The sequence below is a fragment of the Podarcis raffonei genome, chromosome 1 (assembly GCF_027172205.1).
Source record: "Podarcis raffonei isolate rPodRaf1 chromosome 1, rPodRaf1.pri, whole genome shotgun sequence".
In the NCBI taxonomy this organism is placed as follows: Eukaryota; Metazoa; Chordata; class Lepidosauria; order Squamata; family Lacertidae; genus Podarcis; species Podarcis raffonei.
Window position 1 is genome coordinate 48,564,073 of NC_070602.1, and position 24,071 is coordinate 48,588,143.

At 38.8% G+C, this 24,071-nt stretch overlaps 1 protein-coding gene across 3 annotated transcripts in view; it reads right to left on the reverse strand.

Annotated features, from left to right (window-relative positions):
• Positions 1-922: 922 nt before the first annotated feature.
• The window catches only part of PALS1 (protein associated with LIN7 1, MAGUK p55 family member), a 52,452-nt gene continuing 29,303 nt past the window's right edge, over positions 923-24,071 (reverse strand). For 2 of the 3 annotated variants that reach the window (XM_053385782.1, XM_053385791.1), the window contains 11 exons: positions 20,699-20,776; positions 19,864-20,010; positions 16,073-16,234; positions 14,877-14,954; positions 12,746-12,929; positions 12,279-12,350; positions 11,180-11,290; positions 10,533-10,700; positions 9,156-9,358; positions 7,743-7,853; positions 923-5,337 (listed from right to left, as the gene is read on the reverse strand). In XM_053385782.1, the coding sequence (XP_053241757.1) occupies positions 5,161-5,337; positions 7,743-7,853; positions 9,156-9,358; positions 10,533-10,700; positions 11,180-11,290; positions 12,279-12,350; positions 12,746-12,929; positions 14,877-14,954; positions 16,073-16,234; positions 19,864-20,010; positions 20,699-20,776 (1,491 nt within the window). In that variant the 3' untranslated portion in view covers positions 923-5,160. The remainder of the gene's footprint in view (positions 5,338-7,742; positions 7,854-9,155; positions 9,359-10,532; positions 10,701-11,179; positions 11,291-12,278; positions 12,351-12,745; positions 12,930-14,876; positions 14,955-16,072; positions 16,235-19,863; positions 20,011-20,698; positions 20,777-24,071) is intronic. The other variant, XM_053385801.1, reaches the window with a different exon arrangement.

Below are 24,071 nucleotides of genomic sequence, written 5' to 3' on the forward strand. Positions count from 1 at the left end.
AGCACCCATTTCCCTATGCAACTGGTGTGTTTATATGGGCTGCCATAGGTGGCACCAGCCTCTCTCTACTCCATAGGGGTTTATAGTTTCCTCAGCGCTGCCTACCTAACACAGCTATGGTTGTGTCCTGTGCTGCATGCATTTAGCATTCATAGTCTTACTGAATTAAGAATGTGGGAAGTTCTTGGGAGTAGTTGTGGTTTAGCTCCTTGAGATAGTGCAGCAGCTGAAGGATGTCTGGATAGGGATTCCCAAAAGATGAAACCAAACTTTTAACTTGATTCTAGCAAGTGTCTGGAAGCATCTAATGATTTGAGACAGACATGACTACTCATGAAGTTCCACACCAGCAAAGAATTGATCCACTTAGTGAACAGTTAAGGAAATCACTATCACAGCACTTAAAGCAGCAACTAATGGTGACCTAACGGAATTTAGAACAGTTCCACTCTCGAAATAAGCTTGTAATAATGGTTAATCTGGTAAGTCTACAATTTTAGAAGCGTAAGGCAACATTAGTATTGGTTTACTGAAGCAAGAATGAGTCACTGGAGTTATACTTTCAATTTACCTTGTACACCATACTTCTCTTCACCTTCAAACATAGCAAAACAGCACCCAGCAGGACTGAAGCCCCCCATCAGCTTGATAAGACACTAGGCATGGGTTGGGAGAAATGGCCTTGCGTTCCACCTTGGAACTTCTGGTGGTCTGGAGATTCATTAATCCTGCTCTGCATGCAACAAAAACAGTACTACATCCAGAAGTGGGAGGGGCAATTCTAAATAATATAATAAGGCATTTAAAATGAGTTGTGAATTCCAAAAAAAAGACGCATACAAGTTCTCCTCTCCCCTCCCCTCATTGCACCAAGTTCACATAAGGTGCTGGTTTATTTAAAGAATACACTCTGTGTGCAATATAAGTAATAAGTGACCTTTATTTTTGGTAAGCAAATAATGATGCAAGATATGCTAATTCCTTTCCAAAGGACAGAGAAAAACCTCCACAATTAAACATATGCTTATTCAAGTTTCATTTTTCAGTCAAGTACCTTATTTTCCATCATGATGTTACAAACTTGTGCTGAAGTTTTAAGCCATGTTAAAGATATGCTGGAACTTTTATAAAGCAGGGTTGTTTTTAATAATCTCAAGACCACTCTGATGTATTGGGACCACGCTGGCTCCTGGAACCACTTTGCTCCTCCATGGTCTTTTTTTAGTCTTGTGCCAACTGTGTTCTCTTTACTCAAAAGGGGTTAAACTCTCTTCACCACCCCCAAGCTGCAGCTAAGAATATATTGATTATACACCTTATCGTTAGTGAGGACAGAGCTTAACCAAGAGCTCAGCTCAGTGTAATTGGGGGAGTAAAAACCTGGTAGGAACAGAGATGGATTTTTTTTTTTTTTAAAGAGGAGGCTGCAAACTCTGGGAACCCACACATTTCCACAGGCCATTCTGGTTATGCAGTTGCCTTTAGGAACCAAATGACACAGCCAACTCACTGCAACAAAAGTTACTGTGTGTGAAGCTGTGCCTATGCACTTCTGGGGAGCATATTCTGCCAAGATGGAGCACACAAAGGGTCTTAGGTACCATGCCCAAGTAGGCTTTGGAACACACCATCCAACTCTACAAATAAGTGACTGCACTGACTGAGCTACAAGGGCAGTATCTGCTTGACAGCTCAATACAAAACATTAGATGCACAAGATTGCACTGATGAAGCTGAATGCCAATAAGGCTTCAGGATAGTACAAAGATGAGCTGGCTTTTGTTTCCCTGCCTTTTGTTAGCATATAGTGGCTGTAGGCTGTGCCACCATACCACCCCTGGCACTGGCAGCCAGAACAGCAGCATGGATGCAACTTGGAGCAATCTTGGTACTGCTTTCCATAACACTACAGTCTGCACACAAGCTGCAGCTGTTTTATACAATCCTCTATATTTATTTCCTGCCACAGTAGCTTGTAGTACTAAGCCACTAGGAAGTGAAATATATTACCTCACGGTTACATTTACAACAGTATACTTGAAGGCTAGGAATATTATTTTACATGTTTACATTAATGTGCAGTTTATAATAGCTCAAAATAGAGTGCAAGTAGATGTCAAGCTTCAACCTGGGTGTTGTGTAGAGATATACTGTATTACCTTTAAAAGCTATTTTGTTATCCCTTCACCCTTTCTCTTTCCATTTTTAAAGAAATATCATTACAGTCATGGTTTGTTTACAAGGCATATCTTTCACTTGGTTAATCAAATATTTTCCCCTATTTAACTAGCCTAGAATAGAACAGCACTTGTTGCAAAGCTCATTATAATACACAATATTGTATCCTCTGAAAGAAGTTTAGAATTTTCTTCCCTCATCCAAACAGATATGCCCATTTCTCTGTAATTACAATATTGTGGAACATCCTTTTCCAAATGTCAGTAGTAGAGTAATTGACAGATATCAATTTAGTTATATTGGATGATTTTTGAAAGCCCTCTTAATTATTGTTTGCCACAGTTGCATTTCTATAGCCAGAGCTTAGTGTGGATTTTTAGGCCACCACTCTTATCTCAAAGGACAGCAGGTGGCAGGCACATTTAATATATATAGTAATTTCTGCATTTAGAAGACTATGTCCAATTAATTTCTTAATCATCTTAGAAATTCAGAAGGGGGATAGGAGAAACAAAGGGGATTTTACTGTTAATACATCACTCTTAACCAGTATAGTATGCCAAAACCAGTATTTCATATACTGTCCTAGAATGCATCATGGATTACATCAGCATTTTCTTAACATTTAAACCTAAGATACTGATAGAAATATTTCACATGGCTGTAAAAGTAATTAAATTTAGACCTCATGGACATCAGCACCATAACCCTTAAGATGATGAAAAATACATACATCTGGGTAATGCACAGTCTATACAATGCAGATAAAACACTTTCCATTCCTTAACCATAGTTAAAGAAGTGGGAGCAGGCCATGGCACTGTGTGCGCTCTCCCTAGCCTTCTCTTTGTGTGCGGATTCTACCATCCTTAACCACGAACCTTCATCTCTGCACAATCCTGAACATTTGTTAAGTCTTGTAAGATAGGATTTGTAAACCACTTCAAATACTGATTCTGAATGCCAGTGATCAAGCTTCACCATGGTTTAACAGTAGTGTAGACATAGCAAAGCATAGTTAAGACAAGGGAGGGAAGGGGATTTGTGCGAGAAAAAGGAAGGGGAAAGGACTGAATAATCCCATAGCCCATTCCTGATCCCCTATGCATGCTTAAAGGGTGGGAAGCCTTATATCTGCACTAGCCCAGAGTTTCTGAATTTTGTTGTCTACTATCACATCAAAGCAAAGCAAGGAAGAAACACAACATTCATTTTTCTGCTTTGTATTCTAAGCAAAGTTGACAATTTGAGATAAATCACTATTTTGCAGGTTGACAGTGATACATAGATTATTCCATATCACTTCTATTTCCTACCCAAAGGCTTCATTGGATAGAGGCACATTGTTGAGCGATTTTACAATCTCTTGATAAATGTGCTACGCTTAAAGATCATATGCATATACTCTGCAGAGGAGGGGAGCTGTTGGTTGATTCCAGATTTCTCTTTTCTCCCATGGTGGGGGAGTGGATCATAATACTAAGAGAGGAATTTCAGTTCTTAAATAGTATTACCCCCCTCCCCCCAATTCTCCATATGTCAATGTATACTGTATGTTCAACTATGAACACAAAAAAGTTTCAATCCTGCTTGGATTTTCTGTTTAATCCTTCAGAGAAAAATATGAAAGAACATGGAAAGACTAATTCTTAACTATTAGGTTATATTCAACTACATGTTGAAGTAGTTCCAGTGTATGACAGTATATAAAAATAAAAGCTATGATTGAGAACAAAGAAAACTATTCATATTCACATTAAGGGTGCCACAAAGCAACAAAGCTAATCAGTTTCAAAGGCAGCTACAATTAGAGAAGTTTCATAAATGCAATAGCTGTAATATTTGAACCTTTATGGGTATTTTCAATTGCATATAAGGATATGCTGGTTCTAGAAACAGAACACATCAGGTTCCTAATTTAGTAACATTCACATTCTTCCACTAGTTTTGTTTTACAACGGTATCAATTAAATTCAGGATGATAACTGGGTTACTTAATATTATAAACTCCACTTTATAACTACCTACATGATCAACAGCCATGAGACACCTTGTGCCTAGGTATAAAAATACAAGAAAATATTCTAATATTCATCATCCCAAAGTCTGTTTCCTTGGTTATAAAAGACAAATTTACATTTTAAGGAAGCAAAGTATTCTTTAAAAAAAATCCATATAAGAATTTCTATTTTCATAAAAATATAGCTTCCCATCTAAACTCTTCTATAGTCCCATGTGTTAACCGTGGCTCTCAATCAATTGATATAGCAAAGAGGAAAAAATTCATAAAATACCACATCTAAAATATCAGCAGATATATATATATATAACCTTCCATAGGACTTACTGTTATTTAATTAGCTGTGAATCTGATTTACAAACTAACTAAAGACAAAAAAGTTTGAAATATTTACAATGTACACATCTTCAAAAATTGCAGTGCGATTAGATAATGGAATGTTTCAACAACAATTTGAAGCCCAAGAAGGCAACTTCAAATCAAAGTAGCCCCTTTATACATTTGACAGTACTTATAGATTAATTCCTTCATTCCCCTTGTAGGTATATTCCTTTATCCAATATTCTGTAAAGGTGTTTTTGCAAACTACCATCATGTCTGCAACATAATTAACTTAAAAACGTTAAATAACAATCAGTTTTTATAGTGATCAGGACTGTATACATATATTTACCTTGAGAAAAAACTCTAGTCAGAAAAAGTAAATTTAAAGCAGCCGCTTGAAAGTGTTTTCAAATGATTAAAAATGTAGTGGCTTGTTCAAAATGTCAATGTCTGGTAAAAAGGTAGTGAAAGATCAGACATTCAAAATCACAGTAGAATGGTGTCAGACTGTATGAGTATTATTTTTTTAAAGCACACAGTTAATCCGTGCACACAGAGGACTAGAGGTTAATCCATCATCTAATATACAGGGTGAGCATTCTTCTATTGGCAAGGTCCTTTTCTTCCTTGTAACTGTTTCACCGTAGCCAGGAGGATGGAACCCACTGAGGTTCTGTATCAAGTTTGTTAATTAAACGAAGTAATTCTTGGTATGCTTTGTCAATATCAGAATTCACAATAGCTGTGTCGAAGTAATGGCCATTATTTTGCTCCATCTCTCGGGTTTTCTCTATAATTTCTCGAAGTTCATCAGGCTGAAATTTAAACAAAAGTATATTATGATATTTATGGATATATTACACAAAAATGTCAGTGTCTTGTGAAAAAGCAGCATTAGATTGATTAGGACGAAACAAAGTACTGGCAGGTCTGAAAGTCAAGCCGCATCTATCACTAGGGCACAATCTTATAATCCCTGGGATAATGTCCCAGGGATCATAGGAATTTGCAGAACTCCCTTTTGCTGATAACCATCGTCATCTCCTCATTCCAAGCAAAGATCAGGACCTAAACAAGACTGTTGACTAAACCTGCAGGAAAATCCCCTAATGACCTCATAAAACCATCTGGATCCATTAGGGTTTGGGAGCAGACCTTCTAATTTGATCCTTCCCTCCTATGGAGGTTATAAGTCAAAATAGATCAGATGATGATCTGTCCATGACAGAATCACAACTGGCTCCCACAACATAGAAACAGTCCAGTGTGTTTCCTGCCACCATGTTAGCCCGGTTATAGTTTCAGAAAGGGCCATGGTTGGCATGGGGGCCATGGTTGGCATGAAGGCCATAACATTCTGAGCTTCTTCAGATGAAGCAACTTTGGCATAAACACTGAGGATTCCCAGTACAAGCTGCCTCAAGGTCCTCAACACTATGTCCAAGATTACCTCCAAGAGCTTAGGGAGGGAGACTTTTAGGCAGCAGAATAGATGATACACCAATATAACCCCTGTCCTGTCTTGGGTTCCCAATACTAGGTATACACATGCAACCCTGATCACCTGTCAAACAGGATATCTGATCTGGGGGCTGAACCCCTAAAGGACAAATCTACCCCCTACCCCTTGGCCAAGCTTAAATAGCTGATGTGCTGTGAAACCTGGAAGATTCTATTTTAAACAGGGAACTGAATGCAAAATTTAAGATAAATGCACTTTAGTGATCACCAACAGTCATGTCAGCCAGCTTAGATGGCTTCTGCTTTTTGTCCTGTTCTAAGTACAGTGGTACCTTGGTTTGCAGCCGCTTTGCATTACAACCACTTTGGATTACAACCATGTGAAACCCGGAAGTGCGTGTCCCTTTTTTTGGATTACAACCAATTTTTGGGGGGAGGCCCCATTGGCGAAAGCACGTCTTGGGTTACAACCTGTTTTGGTTTACAACCGGACCTCTGGAATGGATTATGGTTGTAAACCAAGGTACCACTGTACAGTGGTACTTTGGTTTACAAACTTAATCCATTCCAGAAATCTGTTCTTAAACCAAAACATTCTTAAACCAAGGTGTGCTTTCCCATAGCGGTGGGGGACACAGTTTACAAATGAAACACACTCAACAGGAAGTGAAACATGTTCTTATTCCAAGGCAAGGTTCACAAACCAAAACACCTACTTCCAGGTTTGCAGCATTCTTAATCCAAGTTGTTCATAAACTAAGCCATAGGTAGGCAAACTAAGGCCTGGGGGCTGGATCCAGCCCAATCGCCTTCTAAATTTGGCCTGCAGACGGTCCAGGAATCAGCGTGTTTTTACATGAATAGAATGTATCCTTTTATTTAAAATGCATCTCTGGGTTACTTGTGGGGCCTGCCTGGTGTTTTTACGTGAGTAGAATGTGTGCTTTTATTTAAAATGCATCTCTGGGTTATTTGTGGGGCATAGGAATTCGTTCATTTCCCTCCCCCCAAAAAATATAGTCCAGCCCCCCACAAGGTCTGAGGGACAGTGGACTGGCCCCCTGCTGAAAAAGTTTGCTGACCCCTGAACTAAGCTGTTCTTAAACCAAGCTACCACTGTAATACATTGACAAACTGAAAACACTATCAAAAACAGCTGGCCAGCACCACCTGGTGGCAGAAACTAGGAGGAACACATCAAAACAGAGAATCCAAAAAGAAAAAATTCAGCAGGAACTCAACATCTGCCACACATTCTGTCTATAATAAAGGGAATACCAAGTAAATTAGAATTTTGTCAGTAGAATTTGTAACCAATGCACACATGTGAGTGGAAAAATTTCAGCTCATGCAACAAAACCTCTACTTTCTCCATCCATGCTCAACATGCTAGAGGTTTTGGGGACTCTCAAGAGGAATGTGGCAGCTTCCTTGCTTGAAAGGGTGACGTGGTGTCAGCTTCCTCACCCCTCATATGTATATTTACTTAAAAGTGTCCCAATTCAGTAAGCCTCATCACATATTACTGATGTGTATTTGGACACAAGCTGTAGGAGGATGTCATAACCCTGAACAGGAGCAGCAGAACCCACCAACATTGAATTCTGTGGCATAAAGTTAGGTCTGCAATCCTGCCTGTGTCTTCTCATACTGAATTTTGTGACTGCTGCGTGCTACACAGTTAGCATAGTTGAAGAAAATGTGTATCGGAGCACCAAGGGCCGAATGCACTGTTATAAACACTACATGTGAATATTACCTTTGGATTTTTGCCCTCTTTGGCCAGTAATGCACGAAGCCGCTCTTGTGAAGGTGGTGCAATGAAGATAATATATGGCTTCAAGTCTGAATTGCGAAGGCTCTTCAGTGACTGTTGGGAAATATAAATCTGTACTATTAATATTTTCATAAAACAAAGCAAAACTATAATTCATACCAATTATCTATTGCCAATACAATTTATGCATGCAACATTATACATAAATGGTGACTCTCTACACTAATGATTGTGCAAGGCTTCTACCTAGAAAAGCCAGTTTGCTCCTGGGGAAACTAGCTTAACAAGTTACAACATGTGATCTCAAAAATCGTTCAGTTGGGGCTGCACAAATAACCAAAAAAAAAGGAACTTAAACTTCATGAACTACACAAGCTAGCAAAGAGATAGTTACATTGAAACTAGAGCTGAAAACTGCAACTGATACAGGGTAGCCGAGTCCAATTTTCCTAATAGTAGACCATGCTACTTATCCAGATGACAGTTCTTCTGACAGCAGCAAAATGGAGAAGACAACAGAAAAATGATGTAAACCTACATAATGAACATGTATGCATCTCTGCAATTCTAAAATGATTGTGTGTACAGGAACTGTGAGGAACTGACGTTTTATATTCTAATGACTCTAAATTTTTTGAATTTGGACAGTCCACATTCTTATTGCTCTTTACGTGGTGAAGAATATTAATATTCTACACCCTTGCTAAGTGTGGTTACAATAATTCTGCTATTTACAGTATTATTGTATTTTTATAGAGTAATTTGCTATTTCTTCATATTTAGTCTTGAAAACACAGATAGCATAATTCAAGACTTAGCAACATGTGGTCCAAAGATGCCTTTAAATGACCTAACAAGATGAGGATTCTGAAGAAAGTCTAACATGACCACAGTGAAAGTGGATGAAGCATGAAGAACCTTTGATTATAGCTGCTTCTCACTGTGTATGGTGCATGAGTTACACTGGTGATTGTATGGTAAACATGAAATGTGAATGGGAGACTGAAAGCAACATTACTGCATGTCCACTGCATGTTTAAAGATGCATATCTTCCTTTCACATGTCTACTGGGGTAAGGAAAGTTACAATGGGGAGTTCTCCAAAGAGAAAACTGAAGAGTGATGTATTTAGGAATTAGTCTTACGAAAACTGCTCAGTACATATAACCACTGAATATGTAGAGTGGGCAACTAATGTACAAATTTACTGCCTGCATAGAAGCATATTAGGGAAGTTGCATACATCTGATCTAGGAGAAAATTTAGTGTATACATAGACAGATCTCACATTTGTATCAAAACCAATTAAAATAAGGCCTTCATCAACAACACATTTTAACTGAACTACTGCAACATAGAACCTAGGATTTCAATGTCCAAAAGAACTTCTATTACCTGTGTATGGATATTTAAAAGACATATCTTTCCAGAATTGATCACTTGCCGGACAGAGTCTATGCTGGTACCATACAGATTCTTCTCAAATTCACCATGCTCAATAAACTTTCCTGCTGCTATGTCGGCCTCAAATACTTGCCGTGATACAAAATGGTAATCTCTGCCAGCCACTTCATTGTCTCTCCTATTTCGTGTTGTATCTGAAAAGACCAGTAAACAAATCTAATTTAAGACTTCTGTGTCTTTTAACTGTTTTGAAGGCATTTTTGTTATGTCAGTTTGCAAGGTATGAAAAACAGCTACTTGGAAAGAAACCCTTTTCAGCAGAATGTATAAGTGCAAAATTAACAATGTTGACCTTTAGAGTCTTTCAGCCAGAAAGAATCGCAAACTCTTAACTGGGCTAAAAAAATAGTTCCATAATACAGCAGTCTCTGGCACATGTCCAACTGTGCATAACACATGTCCAGTCATGCAAATGTACTTCGAACAAAAACATGAAGCAGGGGAGGTCAAATGCAACTGAAAATACAGGAGAATGCAAGGTAGCAAAATCACCTTCCTGTAAATGAGAATTTAACTAAGTTACTTCAATAACCTGCCTTGTTCTTATGAATGGAATCAAAGTAGTGGTACAATCAGAATAGGGACTTTGTGGCAGACGTCTAGGGCCCCACTCAGCAGAATAAGTAGAAGGGCGCAAAATGGAGCAGGGCTGCCTTACTACACTTTTAGTTAACTTAATACACATAATCATCTAATGATGTAGGGGGAAGAGTTAAAGGTAAAGGTAAAGGTACCCCTGCCCGTTCGGGCCAGTCTTGCCAGACTCTAGGGTTGTGCGCTCATCTCACTCTATAGGCCGGGAGCCAGCGCTGTCCGCAGACACTTCCGAGTCACGTGGCCAGCGTGACAAGCTGCATCTGGCGAGCCAGCGCAGCACACGGAACGCCGTTGACCTTCCCGCTGGTAAGCGGTCCCTATTTATCTACTTGCGCCCGGGGGTGCTTTCGAACTGCTAGGTTGGCAGGCGCTGGGACCGAACGATGGGAGCGCACCCCGCCGCGGGGATTCGAACCGCCGACCATGCGATTGGCAAGTCCTAGGCGCTGAGGTTTTACCCACAGCGCCACCCGCGGGGGAAGAGTTACAATACCATTAAAAATTACATATCTGCATCACTGGGTCAAAGGACATTTTTTATGGTTAACTCCCTACATTTGTATTGGGGAAGAATTTACTAAAGCAACTTCCCTCCATACTAAGGTATATAGTGTGGTACTGAACTGAACTTGCAAAAATGATGTAAGGCCAGGCAGCAAGGGTTTGACAACAGAACACAAGACAGTTACATGCCCCAGCCTTTCAACTTACGAGGAACTGCAGAAGCAAATCTGTCAGCTTCGTGATTCATTAACCTTTGCCGAAGTTCATTTTGGCCACAGTTTTGTGGACCGATCAGGACAATGGGTCGTTTCCTATTCGCTGGTTGGTGATAAAGTGACATTTCCTCATAAGTCAAGATCTCCTCGTTGTCATAATCTTGAGAAAACAAGGCCAAAATAAGTATGGCATTTTTTGATTAGGAAGAAATGAACATGGGGTGATAGTCAACTATATTTTACTCAAGAGTAGGCCTGCTGAAATTAATGTACCTTACTGCCATGTTCATTAATTTCAGTGGGTCTACTCTAAGTAAAACTGGGTTGAATACCTCAGAACAGCTTTTAAAAAGTAAGCCTTTTATTGTTGTGTAATAGTTTTTTTGTTATCATTTCTTCACATTAATTGAATGCCAAAGGATCAGTGTCCAAGGCTTATGACTTCTAAAATCAATGTTTATTACAGTCACAGACCAGCAGTTTACTTCTAAAACATAAAAACCCATAGAAAATTCACTATTATAATCAGGAAAGAAATATTAGAAAACATATTGTCCAGATAATATAGAAATAACTATGGGTGAATATTTATGCGCAATAATTTTAACACAAGCTGAAAAATAAATCAGTTGCACTAACCAGAAAAAATACTGGAAGATAGTTGAAATCCCTTCTTACCATCATTTTTATTGGCATTATACAGAACCTTTTTCCTTTTCTTTTTATTTTTCTTCGCACACCAAAGTTTCCCTAGAAGTTAAAAAAATAGAGAGTCAAAGTTGTCCAAATATGTAACTAAGATTCCAGCTGCAATTATTTATTTTATAAAGCATGTTAAATTGATAGCTGTTGTACACAAATTAAACACAAGGCAGACCCTGCTCACACAGACTTACGATCTAAAGGAGGAAAGGAGAATGTGTGTTACTTCAGATGTTGCTGGTCTACAACTCCCATCATACCTGATCACTGGCCATGCTAGCTGGGGGTGATGGGAGTTGGAACAACAACATGTGGCCACCCTGATCTCAAGGAACAGCTATGACATGTTAGGGAGGAAGAAAAAGTAAGTAAAGTGAATAAGCCATGGTGAAAGAAGTGTCTTAAGGAGGCACTTGGAATATCAAAACAGAGGATAGTTGTCATATTGGAAATGTGATATCAATTTTTTAAAGAACGGGCTATACTAGCAAGAACAAGTAGAAGAAAAGTTCATAGAGGTTTGTACTCCCTACTTGGTCTGTATATCAGTATTAAGGAACTGCTGCTTCTGTCTTCCGTCAATGGGACCACACAGGCAAAACTGTTCATTCCCTTGGTTATTTATCTTTTTAATTTTTAAAAATAAACACACACCCCTACCTGAGTACAATACATCCATATATGTAATCAAGGAGGACAAAGCACATGGTACCACTTCTAGATTCTACCTGAGTCAAAGTGCAATAGATGGCTAAATCACACTCAGAATAGACCCATGTAGATCAATTGCCTGCTGATTTCAGTGAGTCTAACACTGAGTACATTAAGTTTCACCCAAAGAGTTGGATATAATGACAGTATCTCAGCAAAAGTTGCTTGGTCAGTTCAGCTCTCCTTAAACATGTTATGAAAGCTGTGGATAAATGCTCACTATCACTGAAGTATTTGAACTGAAAAAGAGGAGGCACAGTTCAAGGACTGAGTTTCTTTTAAGATTATTAGTTATCAAAGGTATTTCATGAAGATTTTCATCTACCTGATTTTTCTGGTTCTTTGTCTTCCTCTATAGTTTGCTTCATAGCTTCTCTTTGTTGCTGAAAACTTTTCCCTTAATGATAGAATACATTTAACAATTAGTAATGAGAAATTATTGCCATTTCAGAGTACACCACTGTTTCAAGAGTGATCACATTTCAAAATGGACTGAGATTTTGATCCCTATAAGCGCTTTGAGGAAGATAATCCCACAATAAGAATTCTTCTCATACCTCTGCATCAGTTTTTTCATTTTGTTTTTGTTTTTAAATGCCAAAGTTAAAAGACATCTACAACATTAGGACTCCTGTTGGGAATTTGGTCACATCAGCAGTCTCAACTCACCAAAGGAGGAGACTATGCAACAACAATTCAAAGCAACATCCCAGTAGTTCAATGACAATGGTATCTGAAACTTCTTTGTAAAAAAACATATTCAATATACACAAATACTCCATGATTAAATACCTGGAATGAGGCCTGCCAAAGGCTGATTTTCCTCATCTCCATCTCGATAGGCCTGCCACCAGTTTGGATCTTCTTGGCTGATGACATGGAGTATATCTCCCTTTTGAAAGGATAAGCCTAGCTCTCTGCATGGGACGTAGGGGTCATCAGATGGATCATAGTCAAAGTGAGCTTTCACATGGATCTAGAAAATATAGAGGTATACACATAAATATGGACTGGAATTGCAAGTATTAATCTCTGACAATATGTTCCTTTTGTATATAAGAGATCCCACTCTCACTTCAAATACATAATGAAGAGCTGAAGCATAAATAAAAATATAAACTACTGGTATAGAAGGCAATTAAAAATTAGGAACAATTAACTGGGCAGTAAGTAACTTGGAAGTGGCAAGAGGGCTTCCCCTCTACAGCTTAGACCTGAAAAGGCAGACTCAAATTTAAATCAGAGAGACAGGAGAGCACTAATTTTCTATTCTCTGACGACCTCCAAAGGAAAGTTTGCCTCTGCCCAGCCATTATGGATTGTGTGTGAACTCAAGCTGGGTCTGCCTGCTCTCCTGCTTAACTATCCCAAGCAACTTGTCCCAAGCAAGCTCCAACCAGTTTCTCCATCCAAATTGTCAGGGAAAGTGCAGCATTACAAAGCTGCGGCACATGTACATGCACGTGGGAGATGGCTAGGAAAAGTGTGCTCCAGATATTTCTGTGCACTCATTATTATCAAGGTGTTTCTTCCAAGCACAATCAACCAAGTAACACAGAGATGTCAGACAGCTAGAACAAACTTTCTTGTAACAAACTACCAATTTTAAAATAAATTTGACACTTGCGTTATGAAAACATTGATGACTTGATGTTTGTTCCTGCTTCCCCCCGCCTCCACCACTTTCATTTTTTAACGAGAAGTCATTCTGCTTACATAGGGCGGGGTGGGAAATGTCACTCTGAGCTCAATGAAAGGGCACTTTGATGCATAACTATAAGAGGAATATCCTGGTGACACAGAAGAAAGTGGGGTAGGCGCAGGCAAATGAATCTTAATGGAAAGCACACCCCAGATCAAGGCACTATCTACCATTTTGCATATACAACTCACTACAGAAACAAGACACTTAATAGCAAATATCTAAGGAGCTTAAGGAAAAAAATCAATACAACAAATGTGGTTTCTGCTCTCAGAATCTAGTATGAAAACCTTATTTCTTCACTAAGACATAAGTAAACACTCAAGACATTTCTAAACTGAAAGGTTCCCTGCTTAAAGCTGATGCAGTTTTGTGATGAAAATGAAGATGGTTTGTAACAGATGGTAATGTAGAACCTGAAATGGGATAAACAAGTAACGGATTGTACTAAAAAATTATGTGCATGAAAAAGGTCATTTGCACAACAGGGCTTCCTTCCCCTTCTCTACTGGCCACTGTGCCCTCCCCAAAGCCTCCTGTGGAATTGGGACTGCAGGGAAGATCTGGGAAATAGTACAGAGAGAGTTAAAAATCAGATGAAGATAGCTTGTATTAGCAGCACATGACATGCTAGAAACATCTGTTGTGTTTAACAGCTCACGTCTAATCACCCAGAAAGCCTTTTGCTCCATCATCCAATCCTTATCTACTTTTCTCCTGCCTCTTAAACAGGAAATCTTGCTCGCCAAAGACATCCCTCTAATATTCCCAGTCACTCAAAGGATTTTAAGTGTCCCCAAACCCATTTTTTCCTCCTCCTCAAAATGCCTACTCAGGAAAAGGTACTGCTTCAGAATAGTTTTATTACTCTCCTTACTTCATATAACAAATGGATTGCCTGTGTCATGTGTTTTCAATAGTGTCAAAAAGTGATGTTATGGTAGGGTTGCCATATGTCTGGAATTTCCCAGACCTAGCCAGAAAACTGAAGTTGGAAGCACTGTCTGGACGTATGGCAACCCTATGTTATGGGACAACTTACAATTGCTTCCACCAACATTTTCAAAATCTCTTCTTAAAGCATGGCTAAATTAAATGTTGTCTACTATTCAGTGAAGTAGACACACGAGACTTCAATAGCAACAAAAAGAGAATATAAAACCGACTGAACACCTGCAATTAAGGTAAGTTATACACTGGAAATATGCCACAAGAACATACCACTGTCTCTTTTGTGGGTGGTGGCTTACTCTGCTGACTGGGAATCAGGACAAATGTCAGCGTGCCGTGCATGTCCGCCTGTGAGGAAAAGCACATTCATTAGTAACTGACAACTTAAAAACAGCCTTGAAGTCAGACACTCACTCATGGGGAGCAACAATGGGTTGGGTGAAGGGGAGGGGAGGAATTTCAAGCTGCTGCTCTTACAGGTCTTTCTTCTCCCTGAACTCTAATCTTAGTTTCCCTACCTCTATTTGGAAGTGCTCTTGTCTAGCATATTTATGTGACAAATTGCCTCCACTTTTCAGAAAACAGCCTGGTCCCCAAACAAGGAGATAAATGGCTTCACATGCTTCAGGTCACCATTGAGACAAAGAATGCTTGATTAAGTGGACTCTGGTATAACCCAGGAAGGCAATTCTTGTGCTTTATGTCTCAAGTCTCACCTCTTAATGTCAACAGGCATGGCTAGCCCAGACACTACACCCATAAGTAATGTGCCAGGCTAGGTAATGTTAGAATAAAGTCAGATGGTGCTCCTAGGGCAGCACAACTGGAATTTACTAAGGAAATGAAAATGACACCCAAAGCCAGGATGATGCAGCTTTGTAACTGAAGCCAGTCCATGGGAATTATTCAATTCAAAGCTGACGGGACAAAAAGTACATGGAACCTTCTGGAGTGCCAGGTTAAAAGAAGAGTTGGACTTTGATCATTTCCTAGTATGTCCTAATACAAACTTGGAACATTTCCGAATATGTTCTGGCATATTCAGGAACAGGTGGTGCAGAACAATCCAAATTCTAGACATAAAAGTCTCATACAATTATACATAGCATTCAAGTAATATAATCCTAAATACTTTTATAAAGCCCTGCTTATATAAAATGTCTCACTCCTAGGACTGCACTCTGCTACACCTCTGGGAAAGAAGCATTTCAGAACTGATGAGCAAGTATTAACAACCCTGCAAGCTGCTACCATTTGTGCTGAAGGCAATTTCAGAAGGCTGTCCTCCTCTGACCTTTGAAACTGTAACAAGACATAGGCTGTCTGCAAGGTATGCAGGGGTCAAACATTTTAAGCATAGCTGCTGGCAAAACATATCAAAGTCTGAACTGGAATTTAACAAATTTAAATGCACAAGTCGGATCATAGTAAGTAGCAGAATACCATGAAAGCAAGGCTCAACATACCAGTAAATCAAAAACCTCATTAACATCCTTTCCACGAATTTCAATTCCGTTAATTTCCAGAACTTCATCACCTTCATGCAACAGCCCACTCTTCTCTGCAGCACCTCCCTTCACTATTCGACTAATGATGACTGAATCCATTTCATTGCGTACTGTAGCGCCCTGCATAATTAAAAGTGATAATTTAAAAGTGTCAGAAATTTTCTATAATTGTGGTGCAGTGGATAAAGTAGAATTGGGAAGACACAGGTTCAAATCCCAGATCAGTCTTGGGTCAGTCTATAACTCTAATCTAACTCACTTCATAAGACAATGTATGCTGAATACTACCCTGAATTCCTGATGATGGGCAGAGCAGAAATATAACCAACAATAAATAACATTTCTGAAAATACAAGTTCTCTACAGAGTCTAAGGAATACTGTAATTCTATAGTTAGCACATCAGAGAAAAGTCTAAGAGAAGACAAAAACAACAAAATGAGCCTGAATAAGCTTTTCTTGTTTTGCAGGGAGGCACAGTATCCAGCTCATCAAAACATATTCTTCCCATTTTTAGTTGGGATTTTGAAAACTTCTCTTCTTAATGAATTTTAATTATTGATTTACACTGTTTTTATGATGCTCCTATATTGCTATCTTGTTGTGCTTCTAGATGATATGGCATTTAATAGATTTATTACTGTTATTCTGGATTTGTTAGCCACACTGACATTTGAAGAAGAGAATGTGAAATGATCATGCAATCACTATTAAAAACATTTAATGATTGCAATTAAAGGAACAAGACAGGGAGGGTCTTAGCCTTACCTGCAGCACTTCATGTAGTAATGGTGCTGCTAAATCAAATCTGTGCCTTGGGTATTTTGTTGTAACCTATCTTTTTTAATTAAAGAATGTCTAACATTAGCATCAATATTTGTGGCTCAATGAGTTAAAGGCTGCCTTTTCCTTTTGTTGCTATATAGCCGTAGTCAAGGACAGTTACCCACAGCGTTGGAGGGGGACAAGGAAAGGATCATTTCATCCCCATGAAGTGACTTTTTATTATTCTTTCTGATCCACAACACCAGAAATCTTGTTTACGTGGTGATGAGGGTTGAGCCATGATCAGGTCCTAGTGGAACTACCAAAAGGTGCAGCCTAGACATGCTTGCTTATTGATTTTGTTATAAATTACCACATGGAAATTCTGAAATGCATAAAGCAGTGAGGAAAATACTAGTGTATGAAGAAACACAGTAGCACTACCAAATCTGTATCTTAAATTCGAAATACTGTAGCTTCAGTCACTGATCAGATTTGAGAGGTACATTATAGAATATAGGAACAGGCAATTAAGTTCAATTTCCCAATAAAAACGTCATTCTACAAACAAGCAAAAATGAAAACCACCACCTAGGTCTTCCAGTGATAGGATATAATTAAATTTTCAGCACAGCCCGAGAACATGAGCCATCAATTTCATGTTCCATTCCACAAAATCAGGAGTGCTACAAATTAATACTCTTGCACTATAGATTACAAATGGAACTGAAATTGATCGTCTATTCTCCAAGAGGTCTCCTGCTTCTTAAAGCATCTATCTCACCTTAAGGTGCAGGAATGAAATAGCTATGTGGGCAGTATTGCTCCCTCTCATTTTCCCAGCTCTTATTAGCGATGCACACTCATTCTCTCAACATTTTTGAAGCTGTTGCTTCTCAAACATTTTAGTAGTGTACGTGAGGAAGATATGATTTGTGGCTTGGGGTGGTATGTGCATGCACATCAATAAACCTTTGACAACCCAATCTCTTTGCCAGCTACAGCGTCCTCTCCTTGTCAAAAGCTGGAGAGTTAGACCTGTTACCACTGCTGTTCAAAGCTGCTCCTGAGTGCATTAAGTCATTTAAAAAAACAACAACACTTACCATATTTTTTGCCCTATAGGACACACTTTTTCTCCTCCAAAAATGAAGGGGAAATGTGTGTGCGTCCTATGAGGCGAATGCATGCTTTCGCTGAAGCCTGGAGAGCGAGAGGCGTCGGTGCGCACCGACCCCTCTCGCTCTCCAAGCTTCAGGAAGCTATCTGCAAGCCTTGCGAGCCCGGCGGGAGTTGCCGCTGGGCTCGAAAGGCTTGTGGGCAGCAACTTGCAGCCCGAAGCACAGGGCGCCCTCCGGAGGCGAATAATTTTTTTTATTCATTCCCCCCCGCCCAAAAAAACGAGGTGTGCCCTATAGGGCGAAAAATACGGTAGTTGTGCTATTTCACCATGGAAAACTGAAAAAATTGTGCCATGGGCTGACTGTGCAGGTACATACAGATACACATATAAAGAGTGAGCTCTAAGCAATGCTTTGTACATTGTGAAGGGAGGTAAGCAGGTTAAGGAAAAATCTGCCTAGAAACTTGAACTCCTTTATTTGTAATCCAAGATGGCAGGAAAAGGGAAGGCTGGCAGCAACATCTTTTCATTTTTCAAAAAAGAACTGAAGATGATGGTGACAGTCATGGGACATTGCTCTATATGGAGGGGGGAGGCAGATCTCTTCTCTCCTCAACTTCCTCCCTTTCTGTTTATGGGGGGGGGGCAAACTTTCCCATTGTTTTTTCTAGGAGAATATAAGGAAGAGAGAAGATTCTGAGGAAAGCCTCCCACCCTGTACCTGTATTCATTTTTTAAAAAAATCAGAGGTGCAACTGCAAGTTGTCTTTAGAGTAGGCATTATTTCACCCAAGAGGCTACCAGGAGCAGCCAAATCCTGTGATTCTTTTTATTAACAGTTATCCAGTCTGATTTGGTACTTTTATGTAGAGCACAGCCACAGGTTTTTAGAGCTGTGTGCTGAGACTTTATTCAATAACAATGGACAATGGAGAATATGAGACATTTCCATAAGTGGTGAGAAGGGTGTGGCTGGAGTGATGTCTTAATCGACTATGAATACATTAGAATACACTGAGGACCATAATGTAAGATTTAGATAAGATATATATATATGTGTGAGATATTATATCATACAAGATTATATCTTGTATTTCATTTGTAGTTTGAGATTTTTGTTTCTATATACTGTCATTGCTATCCTCACACATGAACACAATAAAAAAACTTTAAAAACCCACAATGTAAGGATACTGATTTTACTCCAATTAAGAACTGCTGTTTTCAAGGGGAGCACTAAGGAACCCCTGAAAATACGTGTAACCGTTTTATAAAAGCAACAGCACAGCTGAATTTTCCCTCATTAAAAACCTAATTGAAGTGTGGGGGCTAAGGACATTTAGTTCCAGGAAGCAATTAATTAGTTGAGAGCCAGTGTTCCAGCTGTTTTAGATCAAGGGAAAGGAGAAAAAAACAGCTCTGAATCAGGAATGCCGGGCAAATAATAAATAAAGGAAGGATACCCCTAAACCTCATTCATCCTCTTCAGGGTAACTCTTCTTACTGTTCACCAACTGCACATTTTCCCATCCACATTTGCAAAAATATTGTGATGCTCCTCATAAGACCGTCTAAGGCAAGAAAAAAGATGGATGCAGACTAGGAAAATATGGGAGGATTACAAACAGATCACAGTGCCATGTGGGTCAACTGTACAATTTCATGAAGAAGGCGCGTCAATTGCACATTAAAAGCTTAATCTGGGATCACCCTAAGAAAAGGTACTTGCACCTGTCCTTTCTTATATCTGAGTGTGTCAGCATTTTTTTAAAGAGAGAATGTGCCACAGAGATCAGACCGAGTAATACGAAAGTACTATGATATTCATCTTTTTATTGGCTCTCTTGCCTCAGTATACTCACCAATGGAATATCTCTAGCCTTTTCAATGCGAACTATTTTAACTGTCTCTCCTCCATACAGACCTACATTCTCATAAATCTTTTCATCCGTCACTGGCTCTGGTTGCATTTCCTGCTCAGCAACTTTATCATGAGCCAACAGCAGTGCCTAGTGTAAAACAAACAGTGCCATTTATAGAAAGTGATATTCACACATTAGAGGTAATTTATTATAAGTGGGACACTTTAAAAAATCCAAGCAGATAAAGATTCAACGTGCAGGCTATGGTCCAAGGCAGTCATATCATACATGTTTTCTCTTGCTTTCAGCGTGGATGGGTAGCTACATAACAGAGCTATAACCAAGAATTATGGTTAAATGAACAAAGGACTGTGCTTTCATAAATGCAGGCTGTGACCATTATTACAACAGAAAATAGCTGTTGCCCATTTGTTTTTGTTTTAATTTTTAATTGCAGTTGTCCTGTGAAGCTGCACATTCCTCATGAGATGTTTGACTCATACCTGTATCTTATTGGCAAAACTTCAAAATAGCAGGATGCACACATAGTAGCTGGAATTTCAAAGTTTTTAGTCAAAAAGGAAGGCTACTGTTTAGGTGTGTTTTTGCAGTATGCAACTATTATTTCTTTGAATCATGACCATGGAACTTTACTATATTAGGCGGGGGGGGGGGGAGTCTGAAATTTACAATTGTTGTTGCTGAAATTTACAATACAATTTACAATTTACAATACAAATTTACAATTGTTGTTGTTGCTGAAATTTACAATACGTAGACATTAAGAAAACAATGGAAATGTTTTTTCATTTGCAAATAAACAGTTTATTCCTACCTGAATATGAGGGGCATTCAATAAAGAATTAAGTTCCAATCCATCTTTCTGATGGCTTGGCTTCAAAACACTCTGTACCTGAAACACAGGTGAACACCAAAAATACGTTGATGTCTAATATCCTACCCCATAACACACACAAACACCTGAAATAAGAATACATTCTTACACCCTGTAAGAATACATTTCCAGAATTAAAAAAGGCAGAACTTCATGTTACATAAACAAACACTGGTTCCCAAACCATTTTCATAGACTAAAGAACATACACACAGACACTTTTAAGAGCAAGAGAGAGTGAGAATGTTTAACCCTTTCTTCCAACCACAATTATTTTTCCTCTAGCTAGGCCAGTCTGGAAATAGGCTTGCAGAGTGAATACTGGTGAGAGGGCAGGGCTGACAGGGCAGAGCTGAACATCCCCTCCTGCAACATCTCCACTAAATATCTCTCTACCCATGGATACATCTAATTCTACAAATATGAGACTCTACCCAAAGCTACCAGTTTGTTTTTCTATGAGCTGATGCTGATTTTTCTATATAACACTTTATATCAGATTAAAAAAATAAAAATAAAATAATAAAGGAATGGCTACACAAATTTCTATTTTGACAGAGATGCATGAGATAGAATGCATGAGAGGGATTCAACATAGCACTAAGGAGATTGCTCCATCATTTCTGCTTGCAGAGATGGAGCAATCTCCCCTCTCCATCTAAGCATGCTGTTCTGAGGGTTCTCCTGATCCCCCTGAACCAATTTGGGGGGCACACATGGGGAAGAGAGGGGAAAGGCCCTGTTGTGCTGGCAGAAGTCCTTGAGTGGGCTTCTGTTAGTGGGACTAGTTGGTTGAATCAGATCCTCAGTATTCATAACATTTTCATTGAAAAAATATTCACGATTGAGGCTATGAGACAGGCAAAATAATTTCAAAGAGAAAGGATGTCTGCAGAATATACAGATCACACTCATTTCTGTACTTCAAAGTGAATGATGTTTCCTTCAAAACCAGTGTGGCACTAGCTTTGATCCACCATCAATACCTTGTTAACAGTTAAAAAGGGGGGGGGGAAGGACCAGAAATCGAGGTGGAACAGCAAAAAAATGTGTGTGAATATTGGGGGACGTTTGGCACTACAATATTAACTCCCATACCCTGGAAAAGTTAATTGCTTTACAGACTGACATTCAGATCTGTAAGGAGTCTTGCTTAAAACAGGCTGAGTCTATTGGGCAGTTAGGATGTACAACACAGAGGCCATGTGAATGCGTGGTTCAGAGATCCCGGGATCAGGTGTATTTTTTATTCTGTGCAGGGTTGCACTTTCCTTGAAAGAACAAGTATGAAGTTTGGGGTTTCTCTGAGAAACATCATTGTTACTTACTGGAGGTCCATGTAAGTGCAGTGGCAAAGAGCATCTTTTACTAGCTCTGGCTGGTATGCCAACTACAATTCCTTCTGGATGATTACAGTTTAGTCACAGTCATGCTGGTAAACTCAAGATTAGACTGCTGTAACAAGCTGTCCATGTGGGGCTGCCCTGAGACTTGGTATGGAAGCTGCAACTAGTGTAGAATACCATGCGTAGGTTGCTTACTAGCACATCCTACTGCATGCATGTAACACCTCTCCTGAATGAACTGTACTGATGGTGAATTTGCTCCCAAGCCAAGTTTAAAGTTCTGTTATTTACATAAGGGCCTAAAGAATCTGGGAACCAGTCAACTAAGATCTTCAGAGAGTCCCTTCCATGGCCTGCTCTGATCTATCTAGCAACAACCAGCAAAGGGCTCTCACTACAGCGGTGCCTGTGTTGTGAAATAGTTTCCCCTCAGTAATGTGTTTCTGCAAGCAATTAACAACTTTTTTGTTCCCCCAGGTATCTGTAGATTGTTGAGTGCTGGATTGTTTACTCTCCATTTCCTGCATTTGTTATATGACTACTTTTCTACATATTTTTATTTGTTTTAATGCAATGTTGTTTTAAACATGCTGTACACCGCTTTGGTACGTCATGTGAAAAGCAGCATAGAAGTGCTTTTATAAACAAACAAACATTTCTTCCTTAGAAATCCTAAACAAACTGTCACTTAGAAGGTCCACTCTATTATTATGCTATGGGGTCTAGAATTTTAATATCTTGCCAATGTACGACAGAGTATTCCATGCCAGAAACTACTTTCTTGAATCTTGCATCAGCTGATCTTTGAGGCTCAACACTCAGACTATTTCCCCCTAATCCTAGCCCTCAATTTTGCCGCGTTTAACTGGCTTTAAAATCAATGTAATTAAATTTGATGTACAACAGCTATTTTTATAACAGAGACAGAGTGCGCCACATTATTTTAGGGAGTTAATCTCCACATAAATTCCTTAAGCCTGCATGCTTTGCTCAGCCTCCTAATTAAATTAAAGTTTCAGAAAAATAGATAAATCATATTTTCCTTGCCTTGTTATTAAAACTACCTTTTGTCCGTAACAACAGTGAGGAAATAGTTGGATTGAGAATTATCCTACACAGTACTCACATTTAAGCAATAAAGCAAACAACATACTCTATTTTGAATATTAGTCAGAAAGTACAAGGAATGCCTCTCAGTAGGGCATATGCACAGCATCCATGCACTTATCCAAGCTATTGAAAATACTTTCTTATGGCCCTTTTTAAAAGGAAAACTAAAAAATGAGGGCTCTTCTTATACAGACATAGACCTCAAATTAAGCAGCTGGTCCTATTTTCTTGTGGTATTGAACATGAAAAAACTTAGGATAGTTATTTATTGTTATTGACCCAGGCTTCCAGTTCTCATAGGGACCTTGCAAAGTAGCTGTTCAAAATAGACTGTTCTTAAAATTGCAGCCATATTTTCATTAGATAGATAAAAACTAATATTGTTTTCTTTTTGTTATAAGACAAGGCATCCTAATAAATGTTTGCTCAATATTGTAAACTATTCAGATATAACAGAATGCACAGTATCTGTGTATGAAAAAATAGAATCTCAACAAGCAAAATATATTTTAGCCTGAAATGCTTTGAATACTTTACATCTATTATATATTCTAAATATTATTGTTATTATTTTTAAAAATAGTATTAATAAAGCCATCCACATCTCAAACATCCCAGGAATTCCAGATGGCAAGAAGCAATGTAAACATTCAAAGTAGCAAAATAAACATATAGGCTGTTAAAGTACTTTATATAACTGGCTAGTCCAAAGTAGCAGTAGTTGTCAGTCTTCTGAACATTAGCAGAAACAAAATCCAATTCATTCTACAGAATTTAAGTTAACAAGACTCACTAGCTGATTTGTTGAGGTACTGAATGAACTCAGATCTGTGCCTGCATGCAATTGCTTCACATTT